The sequence below is a fragment of the Nannospalax galili genome, unplaced genomic scaffold, assembly GCF_000622305.1.
Source record: "Nannospalax galili isolate Female #2095 unplaced genomic scaffold, S.galili_v1.0 scaffold274, whole genome shotgun sequence".
NCBI lineage: Eukaryota > Metazoa > Chordata > Mammalia > Rodentia > Spalacidae > Nannospalax > Nannospalax galili.
Window position 1 is genome coordinate 2,790,757 of NW_008335435.1, and position 11,437 is coordinate 2,802,193.

Here is an 11,437-nt window from a genome sequence, read left to right on the forward strand (position 1 = left end):
TGAAAGAGTGAATTTACAACTTCAGTTGTTCTACTTTGCCTTCAATTGCTGTGACAAAACACTCTGACCAATACCAACCTGGGGAGCAAAGGGTTTTTTTTTTAATCTTTTATCTCCTGGGTCACAGTTCAGCTCTGAGGGAGCTCAAGGTAGGAACTCAGGATAGGAAACTGGAGGCAGGAGCTGAAGCATAGGCCATGGAGGAATATTGCTTACTAGCTTGTTCTCCTGGCCCCTGCTTTACTTGCTTTCTGCCCAGGGCTAGGCCCTCCCACGTCACTCAATAATCAAGAAGATGCCCCACAGACATGGTCACAGGCCAGTCTAATGGAGGCAATGCACCCTCTACCCAGAGGTGCCAAGTTGGCAACTAAAGCTATCCATCACAACTGACCCCTTGTCAATTTGACACACAAACACATCACTGTTAAACCATAAACTTCCTTTCTTGTCCCTAGGATATGGTAAGACAGCACAACTTTAAAAGTTTCACAGTACTTAAAAAATCCAAACACTTAAAAGTCCATAGTCTCTTTCAAAAGCCTAGTAACCCTGAGCTCCTGGAAAATCCCAAACAAGTACTGTCTTGTTTCAAAAGGGAAGAATTGGTCACACTTAGCAAAACCTAAGTCCATCAAAATAGCTCCAGGCTGGACATCTGGGATTCACTCATGATCTCTGGACTCCAAAGGGTTTGGCAGCTTCACGTCTTCAACTCTGCCATCCACAGCACACAGCTCTTCTTGCACACTCAGGCCAATTCCATTCCACACCTGCTTATGCCTTTGGTGTGTTATCCCATGGTCCTAGCACCTACAAGAAATGAGGATATCCACTGAAACTGAGATTTCATATTCATCAATGGCTCTGTCTCGCCTCTCTGGGTGCAAAGCCTCAATTTTCTCCATGACTCCTTCAATCCTGGGGTCTTCGCTGCTATTGAGGCTGCACTTTCACCAATGGCCTTTCCTGACCTCACATTTTCAACACCAGAACCATGCAGAAGAGTCTTACACATTACCAAGCCCTGCTTCCAGCTTGAGATGGAGGCTTAGGACCCCTCTGGACCATTATTTCTGGGTGCTGACCCTAAAAATTACTTCCCAGAAGATTTTGACACAGTGATGCTGGTCTGTTGTTACACCTGATTTTTCAATACCAGTTAGCCAGTATCAATTGTCCCAGTAAAACAAAGGTTTCACTTCAATGGTCCCAATCTCTTCTTGAACAAAGCTGATTCTTCAGCCCCAACTGACCAGAACCCATAGATTCTCAACTCAAGATATCATGCAAACAGCCCTGATATTCTCCACTTCCCTTTGAAGCTTCATAAGCCAGGCCTCCATCTCTTTCAGCATAACTGTTCCAAGCTCCATAGCATCAAACACTAAGCACTCAATGGCTTTTCCAGCCCATATTTCCAAACACTTCCACAATTCTCCCCAAAACAGGTCTGACACAGCAATTCCCCACCAACCTGGTACCAATTTATGTTCTAATTTGCCTTCAATTGCCATGACAAAACACTCTGACCAATACCAACTTGGGGAGGAAAGGGTTTATTTAGCTTACATCTCCAGGGTCATAGTTCATCACTGAGGGAACCCAAGGTAGGAACTCAGAGCAGGGACCTGGATGCAGAAGTTGGAATACATGCCATGGAGGAACACTGCTTACTGGCTTGCCCCCCTAGCCCATGCTCGACATACTTTCTTATACAATACAGAACAACCTGCAGGGGGCAGGTGGCACCACCCACAGTGGGCTGGGCCCTCCCACATCACTCAAAAATCAAGAAAAACCCCGCAGACATGGCCACAGGCCAGCCCAATGGAGGCAATTCCCCAACTGAGGCTCCCTCCGCCCATGTGTCAAGTTGACACTAAAACTATCCAGTGCAGCTACAATACACAATGAAAAATCAAAACCGAGAAGAGGCAGCTGCTTACATCACCAATGGAGTTTAAATCAGAAGGTTTAAAAAGAGAAAAAGAAAGAAATTACATGTTGATGGGGGTCAATTCATCAACAGGGTATAACATTGGTAAACACAGATCTAATATCAGAGTACATGTATGTATAAAACAAATATTAAAGTATCTGGAGGGAGAGAGAGAGGTCAATAATGTAATAGAAGCACCTACAGTAAGCTCACTTTCAGTGACTGATCAGATCATATAGACAGAAAATTCATAAGGAAACACTGAACTTGAGCAAAGGTTGTAGACCAAAGATTCCTAGCAGAATGCAAAGAATATTCTCTCTCAGCCCCAGCAGAATGTACATTCTTCCCAAGCACTCACAGAACATTCTCGGGAATAGATTACACATGAGCTCAAGACAGTCTTGTTTAATTTAAAGACCGAAATGGAATGAAACTAGAAACCAAAATCAGGAGGAATTCACACATTCGTGATGTTAAACATTTTCCTAAGTAACAAATACACATTGAAGAAATTAGAACGGAAATTAAAAGGTAACTTTAAGAAGATAATGTCTTAGTCGGATTGGAGTAGTCTGTATCATGTTCATAGAGCATACGATCAGCCGTGCGCTGTAAATCTATGAATGTCTGTCGTATTGCCCTTTATTCTTTTTCTTCTTCTCCTTACTTGGAGTTGTTCACAGGTGACTCCAAGGTAAAAAGTGAAACAGTGGAAGATGGATGGATATTACAGCAAAGTATCACAGTGTTATAAAGCCACGCATTTAAAAATAGCTCCAGCCTGCTGGGGACAGAAGCCTCGCCCACAAAACTATTTTCTGGCTTCAGTCTAGGTATACAGGACTGTGATGGTCAATGTTGATTATCAGCTCCACAGGGCTGCCTTCTAGGATCATGTAGGAGAGAAACTTCCAGGAATGTCTGTGAGAGATTATCTAGATCAAATTACCTGAGGTGGGAAGACCCATTCTAAGTGTAGGAGGTACCATTTCAAGGACAGGGTTTCTGACTGAATAAGAAGGAAAAAGTGAGCAGAGAACAAGAATCTCTGTTTCCTGGCTGGGGATGCAAAGTGGCCAAATGTCTCCTGATCTTGATGTCACAAATTCCCTGTATAGATCTTCAGTGTCTGTGGTACCCTGCCTGGCTCTCACCTTTTCCAACTGGCATACATGAACATGGACAACAGGGTACCACAGACACTGAAGATGTACACACTGTACGCCTGTCACTCTTTCACCTCTCTCTACCATCTCCTTTTGGTCTTTTTCATCCTGAGCCCCATCCCATCCCTATTCTATTCTTGACCCTGATTTCAATTCTTTTTTATTTTGGTAAGACAAGGCTGACCTTGTACTTTTTTTTAGATAGTCCCAGCAATTCCACTTTGAGATATATACCCAAAGGAAAGACTGTGACTGTCTGTGACTGTACTTTTTATGCAGCTGAGTGTGACCTTTAGCTTCTGATTCTCTTGCCATGACCTCTTAAGTGGGGTTATAAAAGCACATACCACTAGGCCTGTAGTACTTACTCATGATTGAATCAGGCATGCTACTAATTGAGCTATACTCCAACCTTACCTGCTTCTAAAAATATCTGTTTATGCAGAGAGGTGGGAAAATCAGAATACGTTTTTGAATCTATTTATCTGTTTACCTTTCCCATTTAACACATAAGACTCACCTCTGAGACCACGGGACATGAGCACAGATGGGACGCCCATCAACACGTCTCCGAACAAGTCCAGGAGCCTCTCTTTGTTTTTGACAGGGTCATCTGATCCTCCTAAATACTTCTCAGTGGCCACTGGAATAAGATTCTCAGAAATGATCTGAAATGGATCAGAAGGTGACCACTCTCACCTGGTAATCACTGGGGTTTCTGTAGCTAGTTTAGTCTTCTGTATTTACAACCCACTTGAAGGCTGTGCCAAACCCTCCTGTCTGGAGGTCAGACATCGGATCAATATGTTGTTGGTTTCCCAGGGCTTTGGTGGAAAAGATCCTTTTGTCTGAAGCCACCAAACAACTTAAAAACTTCTCTACAGAGGATGCTACCTCCAGGTGTTCTCCAGGGGAAACACTGTCCTGTCTTTCCTGGTCCTCTAAGGAAAAATAATCATTCGCTATCGTCCCCTGTTCTCTAAGGGAAAGACATCTTTTTTATCCTAACAAATAATTTCAGAACCAGCTACTGTTCCTGGGAAATGGAATGAAAAAGACCTGGGTCATAAGATTTGCTAGTCAGCCTTTTTTCTTTAGATTTACAGAGCCAACAATATCCAGTGGGCTAAAGAAAAAAGAGAGCTGTGCCTCAGAAATGCAAAATACTTAAAACTTGTAACTATCACGATGCCTGTCTGATATGATTCCTTACAAATATGTCTTATGCCTCAAATTTATAATTGTGGTAGTCTTTATTGGTAATAGAATTAATCTTATTTGGGTAGATAATTTTCCAAATAAATCTTTCCCCGCAATGAGTCCTGGACTCACTGGAATCTTTGACTGGTGAGCACCAATGTGAGCTGGTTACACTGGGGTGGCAGTGTGGGAAGAGCAGAGAAGTGAGGGCTGAAGCCCAGGCACTGTTTCTGTTTACAGTGAACGCCTGTGACTAGAGCCACAACCAACCTTCTTTGTTTCCCAGCCAATTCCCATGATTCCCTAGACTCCTTACAAGATCAGAGCGGAATTTCTGTAATAGGGAACTGGCCATCTTCTGGTCCATTTTGCCTTCAGAGAATGGATCTCCCATCATCTGTTAAACAAACAATGAAACGTGTGAATCATGAGGAATTAAGAAGAGCCAAATAGACCAACCAAGCAAACCAAAGTTGGATGAATATACTTTCTGGGGTAAGGGTGGTGCTTAACAGGCATGAGATTTTATGATTTTGAAAAAAAATCAATAAAACCAATGGACTTATATGAAGATACCTAAGTAAATGTATTGATCATACCAGGGGGCACAGTCTTCCTTTAGGTAGTAAGGGAACATTCAGGACAAGGTACTGTACAAACCAAGGAAGGGTTCGGGGACAGAGGGCATAGCCCACACCCCCTCAGACTCAGGTGACAAACCAACCATTAGTCTGTATGTCTGTGTTGCGTCGTGACCCCCTGAAGTCCCTGTGTATGAGAGCTGCAGAACTCTGACTATGTCTGTTTTTACTCTGATTGGATCTAGTTTCAGCATGTCTTCTAACAATGTCGTGTCCAGTACCAGGATGATGCCAGTCCCCTGAAATTCCCACTTGAGAAAGCTCAAGCTGCCAACAGAAAACTTTGTTGATGGGCAGACAGGCTCCTGAGCCCCTCTTGAGTAGTTACTTTAGAAAGATTCCAAATATCAATCCCTTCTCTGCCCCATGAAGTGTCTATTTCCCACTCCGAAGTGTTTCATCATGGACCCTCTGGGCAAATGCATCGGAAAGTTTTAAGCTTCTTTGAAATGTAATCATTTGGGGACATAACTTTCAATCACCAAGAGGTTGGGGGATGATGGTCAAGGCTCTGTGCGTTTATCTGGCTAAGAGGCCAGTGCATTCTCACCATTGGAATGAACCAGCCAAACTCTTGCTTGTTGATGCCCACTATGTATGGCACAATGCTGAAATTCTTCTCAGCCAGAATCTCTTCTGGTGACTTTGGCAGCACCACTCCATCAATCACAGTGGACAGGAAAATATCCTCTTTCTCCTTAGAAACACAGAATACAGTATCTATGAAAACCACGTCCCACATAGCATCTATGTCCCTTCTCTGCCTGCATGTGGCCATCTAGCACAAGGATCCCTGTGCCTACATCCACAGAAACACCATGCCCTAAACAGGGCTAAGTGTGGGGGGTTTCAAGGTCAGAACTGGGAGGTAGGAGCCAGTGACATGATGATGGTGGCGGGAAAGGTGGGGGAGGGGGGAGCAACCCTCAACCATGATTAATGAAGGCAGACTGCATCTGTCAATCTATATCAAAACCTGAGCTTTGGGATACATGGTTAGCTTTGTCAGGTATTGAGCTCATCACTTAAGGTGCCTAAACTGAGACGAGTCTCTATTTGGAGAAATGAAAGACCAAGAGAAGGCATCAAATCCCAAGTCCATGGGTTAATAGTGGAGAACGCAACCCTGGTGCCTCCATGACTGCTTTAGAAAACTTGAGCAGTGCAGGGAGGGTGCCCCAGGAACTGGAAAGAAGGACGACGCTCTGGCCACAGGAAGCAGATCTTTCTGCCCTGTGCAGTGGGCTCTGGGAAAGAATACTCTGGACAGGTGAAGCAAAGAGTGGGCATTTCTAAGCAGTGGGCAGAAAATAAACCAAGTGTGACAGAGGAGCCTGTGCAGGGCGGTCCTAAGAAAGTCAAAGCAGCCTGGGCTGCTGGGCATAGTGGTGCACACCTTTAATCCGAGCACTTGGGAGGCAGAGGCAGGCAGATCTCTGTGAGTTCAAGGCCAGCCTGGTCTACATAGTGAGTTCTCGACAGCTGGGGCTACAGGGAGACCCTGTCTCAAAAAGACCGAAAGAAAAAAAAAAAAAAAAGAGGGTCACAGGGTGGAATTATTTTTCTTATAGTATGTGGCACATTTTTCTTCACAGTTGAGCAAAATTCTACATTTTCATTATTCATTCTTCTATCGGTGGATATTTAGGTCAGTTCCATGTCCCTACAATAGCAAGGGTGCTATTGTAACTAGTGCAGCCATATAAAAAAGAGTGAGGGTAAAACAAAAAAATTGTTTGAAAAATGCCGTAGTGAAACCTAATTCTTTATAAGGCCTGCCTTCAAGTTCCTACTTGCGTTCCTGCCCTGGCTCCCTCAATGAGGGACTGTAACCCCGAACTGTAAGCCAAATAAATCCTTTTGCCTCCTTGTGCTGGTTAGTTTTTGTCAACCCGACACAAACTAGAGACACCTGGAAAGAGGGAACCTGATCTGAGGAATTTCTTCCATCAGATTGACCTGTGGGCATGGCTGTGATGGCATTTTTTCGCTTGCTAGTTGATAGAGGAGGGCCTAGTCCACCATGGGCAGGGCCATCCTTGGTCAAGTAGGCCAGGTCTGTGTAAGAAAACTAGCTGAGCAAGCCAGAGGGAGCAAGCTGGTGAGCAGCATTCCTCAGTGGGCTCTGCTTTGGTTTCCGGCCCCAGGTTCCTGCTTTGAGTTCTTGCCTCCGCTTTCCTCCATGATAGACTGTACAGACTGAAAGATCAAATCCCTAAGTTGCTTCTGGTCATGGTATTTAATAAAACAACAGAAACCAAACTAGAATACTTCCCCAAGTTGCTTTCGGCCAGAGTGTTTTATCCCAGCAACAGAAAGGAAACTAGGACAGAGATAGACACAGCACCTTCCTGGCACTTCAGGATGTTTTGAGGTACTGTCACCCTGTAGCCCCAGCTGGCCTGGAATTTCTATGTAGACCAGGCTGGCCTTGATCTCACAGAGATCTACCTGCCTCTGCCTCCCAAATGCTGGTAATAAAGGGGTACACCGCCACACCTGGCCTAAAGACAGATTTTTAAGAAAGGAAATGACATTTTCTAACTTGTATTTACAAGGAGGAATGAAGATGAGAAGGGAAAGCGGAGGCATGAAATAGTAAAATTCCAGAAAACAGATGAGGCACCGTACATAAGGACTTCTAAGAAAGACTCTGATATTAGTAGTCGTGAGACCCACAGAACTGAGAGCTGCATTATGAGGTTATGTGCACATATGTTGTCTGCTTGAGTTAGCGAAGCCAAGGGCACTTTCCCCTCTTGTTTGTCTCATACCCTACAACATTCTTGTCAGTAAGTCCTGTGAGAAATTCCTTCAACATTATCCACACGACAACCATATCACACCACCCTATTTCTCAGTCCCCTGCTATGATCCAGCAGTATCCCTTGTCTGGATTAGTGCAGTGCAAAATCTTCCCACCTGGTCTCTCTGCACCTGCCCTGTCCCTCATTTATATAGTCTATTTCCACATTGTACTCAGTATTATGGCTGATATTTGTAGTGTCAGCACTTGGGAGGCTCTGGGGTGGGAGGATCACAAATACAAGACAGGCTACGTAGTAGGACCCAGTCTCAAAACAAAACACAAATAAGGAGATATTTTAAAAATTAAGACCCTCTTCCCACAGGGCCATTTTGGGAGCAGGACTGGAGAAGAAGAGGGCCCAGGAGACAGAGCTGCTGACTGGGCAGCTGAACAGTGAGTCAGGCCAGACCTGCTTCTGGACACTGTGCCTCTTAAAATCTCAGCAGTATATACCCAAGGAATGACTATAATTCTACAAAGAAAAACTCTTCATTCATAGCTAACCAGAGTTTAACGCTGTTGAGATGCAAAGCTTGTAATCCAGGAAGCAAAGATCTTTACCTCTCTGGAGTCTCCATTTAAATCCTCTATAAAACGATTTTGTGCTGCAAAAGCAGAGGATGTGTTGAGAACCTGCCCTTTATCAAAGCTGGTCCTTTGAGTTGTGCCATGGGGTATGAGTTTCTCTCTTCTTATAAAGGGTCCTCTGGGCACGGGCACAGGGTGTAGCAGGATTGGGGAGAGAAGGCAGCAGCGAGGGGGTATAACCTGGGAGCCAGAGTCAGGGTCCCTGCAGCTCTGGAGGGGATGGCTGCTGCTTGTGTCTGTATTCTTTATCCCCTCTCCCCACTTGTTTCCCCTGGCAACAACATCCAGTTTCCTCATGGTAAAAAGTAGGATGAGGTCAAAGCGGTGACCAGTAATGGGTGATGGGTCTTGAGGGGAGATGGGGCTGGAGGTGAGATGAGATCGGGACAGGACGTGTCCCTTTTCCTATTATTTCATGTGTTCAGGTATTTATGTGTGGTGAAAAATTTCATAGAGAGGACAGAGAAGAATGGAAGGGTTAGGTACAGAGACACATAGATTCTCAATAATCTTTTCACAACATCTGGATCTAGTCATGTCCTGAGCCCCCGGCTCTTGAACTTTATACTTACTTGCAGGTTCTGTTATAACACACTCCTTTTTCTGTTCAAGGATCCTTGAAAGAACTATACTTATCTCGCATCAGAAGATCTTGATGCCCACAAGCTCATGGACACTTGGTTCAGCCTACCATTTTCTTTGTTGTGTTCACCAAGACTACAGTGATTACAGTGTTACACTTTGGCTACTCAGTCTCACCTATATGGGAAGTCACTGCTAGTAACCCTTCATTGAGGGTTGTATCTCCTCCATCCAGTAATTCAGTATCTCTGTGTGTGTGTGAACAAACATGCATGTGATGGGGCACTGGATGATGATGAAATCACTTCCTCAGGATCTCAGATTATCTCAGGATGTCTTGGCATCCTGTTTTGGTTTTCCTAAAGTTGCTAACCATTCTTGTGTAATCTGGTCCTCCTGTGTCTCATGGAGAACAGATGATATGTTTACTTTCTTCTGATATTAAAAAGGGGTTTTATGCTGGATGTGGTGGTGCACACCTTTAATCCCAGCACTCAGGAGGCAGAAGAAGGCAGATCTCTGTGAGTTCAAGGCCAGCCTGGTCTACATAGTGAGTTCCAGGACAGCTGGGGCTACAGGGAGACCTTGTCTCAAAAAAACCAAAAAAAAAAAAAAAAAGAAAAAGAAAAAAAGAAAAAAAAAACAGGGTTTAAGTCTTTGAGCATCTTGATATGTCTTATCTAAATCTGATGACAAAATCCCCAAGATCATATTGATTCAGTCCACAGATACAGAAAGAACACAGTGCTAGAAGCCTTTCCTGGGGACCCAGCAGTTTCTTGTGGTGTCCTTGGTCCAGATATAGTGATGAAGGTCTCAGGTGACTTCTGAGCTCAGAGTAGCATCTCACCCACAAAGGTGGCAGTTCTCAAGATGCTGCAGACCCTTTTTTCTAGACATTTGTCCTGCTGTTTCCTCGATACAGACTCTCATGACTATCCCTCAGTTCTCAAATGTCACTTCCCTGAGAAGTAGCCTTCTGACTATATTGAAGTGTGTCTCTCTGATACTTCTATTAGGCTTAACCCGATGAGAATTGGCTATGTCTCTCTTTGATGATTATTTATGAGGAGGGGTAATGTTCAATTTATATCTGCATTGTCTCCCTTTTCATGTCTCCTCCTTATACTTTGGATGAGTGAGTGAATGGATGGAGGATTGAATGGACAGATAGACGGATGGAGTTGGTCAATACAAGTACAGTTGGTGAGTTGGATGGGTACCTTGTTAAACAGATGAAAACTGGGTAATTAGATAAAGAATAGAAAACTGTTTGAACTGGGTGAAGGAATATGTTGGTTAGATGACTCATGAATGATGGACACATTGAAAACAGAGTATGAAAATTATAAACCTATCTTTATTGGATTGATCAAAGGATATTAAGGAATAGGATGGTTGGAGCATAGATGAATGAATTAACAGATGACAGAAGAATGGAAGGGGAGATAGATGGTTATCATAAAACTGTAATTGAGTCAATATCATAAATTCTAGAAAAATTGGCTATAATTGTGTTATAACTTAGTTTGTATTATCAACCATTAAATAATGTGAAACTTTTCTGAAAAACTTCAAATTGAATATCCTTGATATTCAGGATGCTAGTTATTTTTCAAGAATATGGAATTTTATCAACTAAAATACATCTGCAAACAGGGATGTATTTGATAAATATTGGAAATTGCTATGCTACTTCTCACCATGGTATGGAATAATTTTTTATTTAAAGTGTTTCAGAATAAGATATGAAAAAAAATCCCAGTTGGATTTAAGAGGCTGACACTGCTCCTGAGAAGTGAGAAACTGTCCCCTGTAGTTTTTTCAGGGAAAAAAGAAGTTGAACAGATAAAGCCTGTGGCCAAGGACACAAGGTAGAGACCATTAGGATGAGTACACCTACCAATTTCAGTGTGGTCTCTAAGAGCTCATCTTCTGTCTTCTGGCGCAAGCAGTGAACCATGACAGCTGATGTAGTGGTTTTACACCCAGCTTTAGCAGCAATTAGCTGCAAGAGATCAAAGGCAGCAGCAGAGGTCAAGAGCAGTGACTATATTCTCCATCAGTGTAGGTAGTAGATTATATCCTGAGCCCAATTTCTTTTCTTCCGTTTCTCTTTTCTCCTTCCTTCCCTTCATTCTTTATCTTTTTTCTTTCATCCATTCTCTTTCTCCTTATTTACTTATTTATTTACTTGTTTGTTTGTTGGGATAGGGTCTCACTAAGTAGCCAAGGCTGGCCTGAAACTCACTGTACAGGCCAGGGCAGCCTAGATCTTGCAGCAATTCTCCCTCTTCTGATTCCTCAAGTGCTGGGATTGCAGTCATGCATCACCATACTTGGCTTCCACACTCAATTTCTAAAGACTATACAGGGCTGATAAACAGCAGGTTTAGGTGCTTGGTCCTACATATAATTGCTTCTGTTACTAATTGGAATAATGAGGGGAGCTGGTTACATAATCGATATCTGCATCCCCGTTAGATTTTCCCTGTTAAAATGGGAA

The 11,437-nt window shown here is 43.4% G+C and overlaps 1 protein-coding gene across 6 annotated transcripts in view; it reads right to left on the reverse strand.

The window, feature by feature from the left end:
* LOC103731688 (carboxylesterase 1C-like) overlaps nt 1-11,437 on the reverse strand; it is a 36,349-nt gene that overhangs the window by 4,226 nt on the left and 20,686 nt on the right. For all 6 annotated transcript variants that reach the window (XM_029562060.1, XM_029562059.1, XM_029562058.1 and 3 more), the window contains 4 exons: nt 10,835-10,939; nt 5,503-5,649; nt 4,628-4,708; nt 3,632-3,779 (listed from right to left, as the gene is read on the reverse strand). In XM_029562060.1, the coding sequence (XP_029417920.1) occupies nt 3,632-3,779; nt 4,628-4,708; nt 5,503-5,649; nt 10,835-10,939 (481 nt within the window). The remainder of the gene's footprint in view (nt 1-3,631; nt 3,780-4,627; nt 4,709-5,502; nt 5,650-10,834; nt 10,940-11,437) is intronic.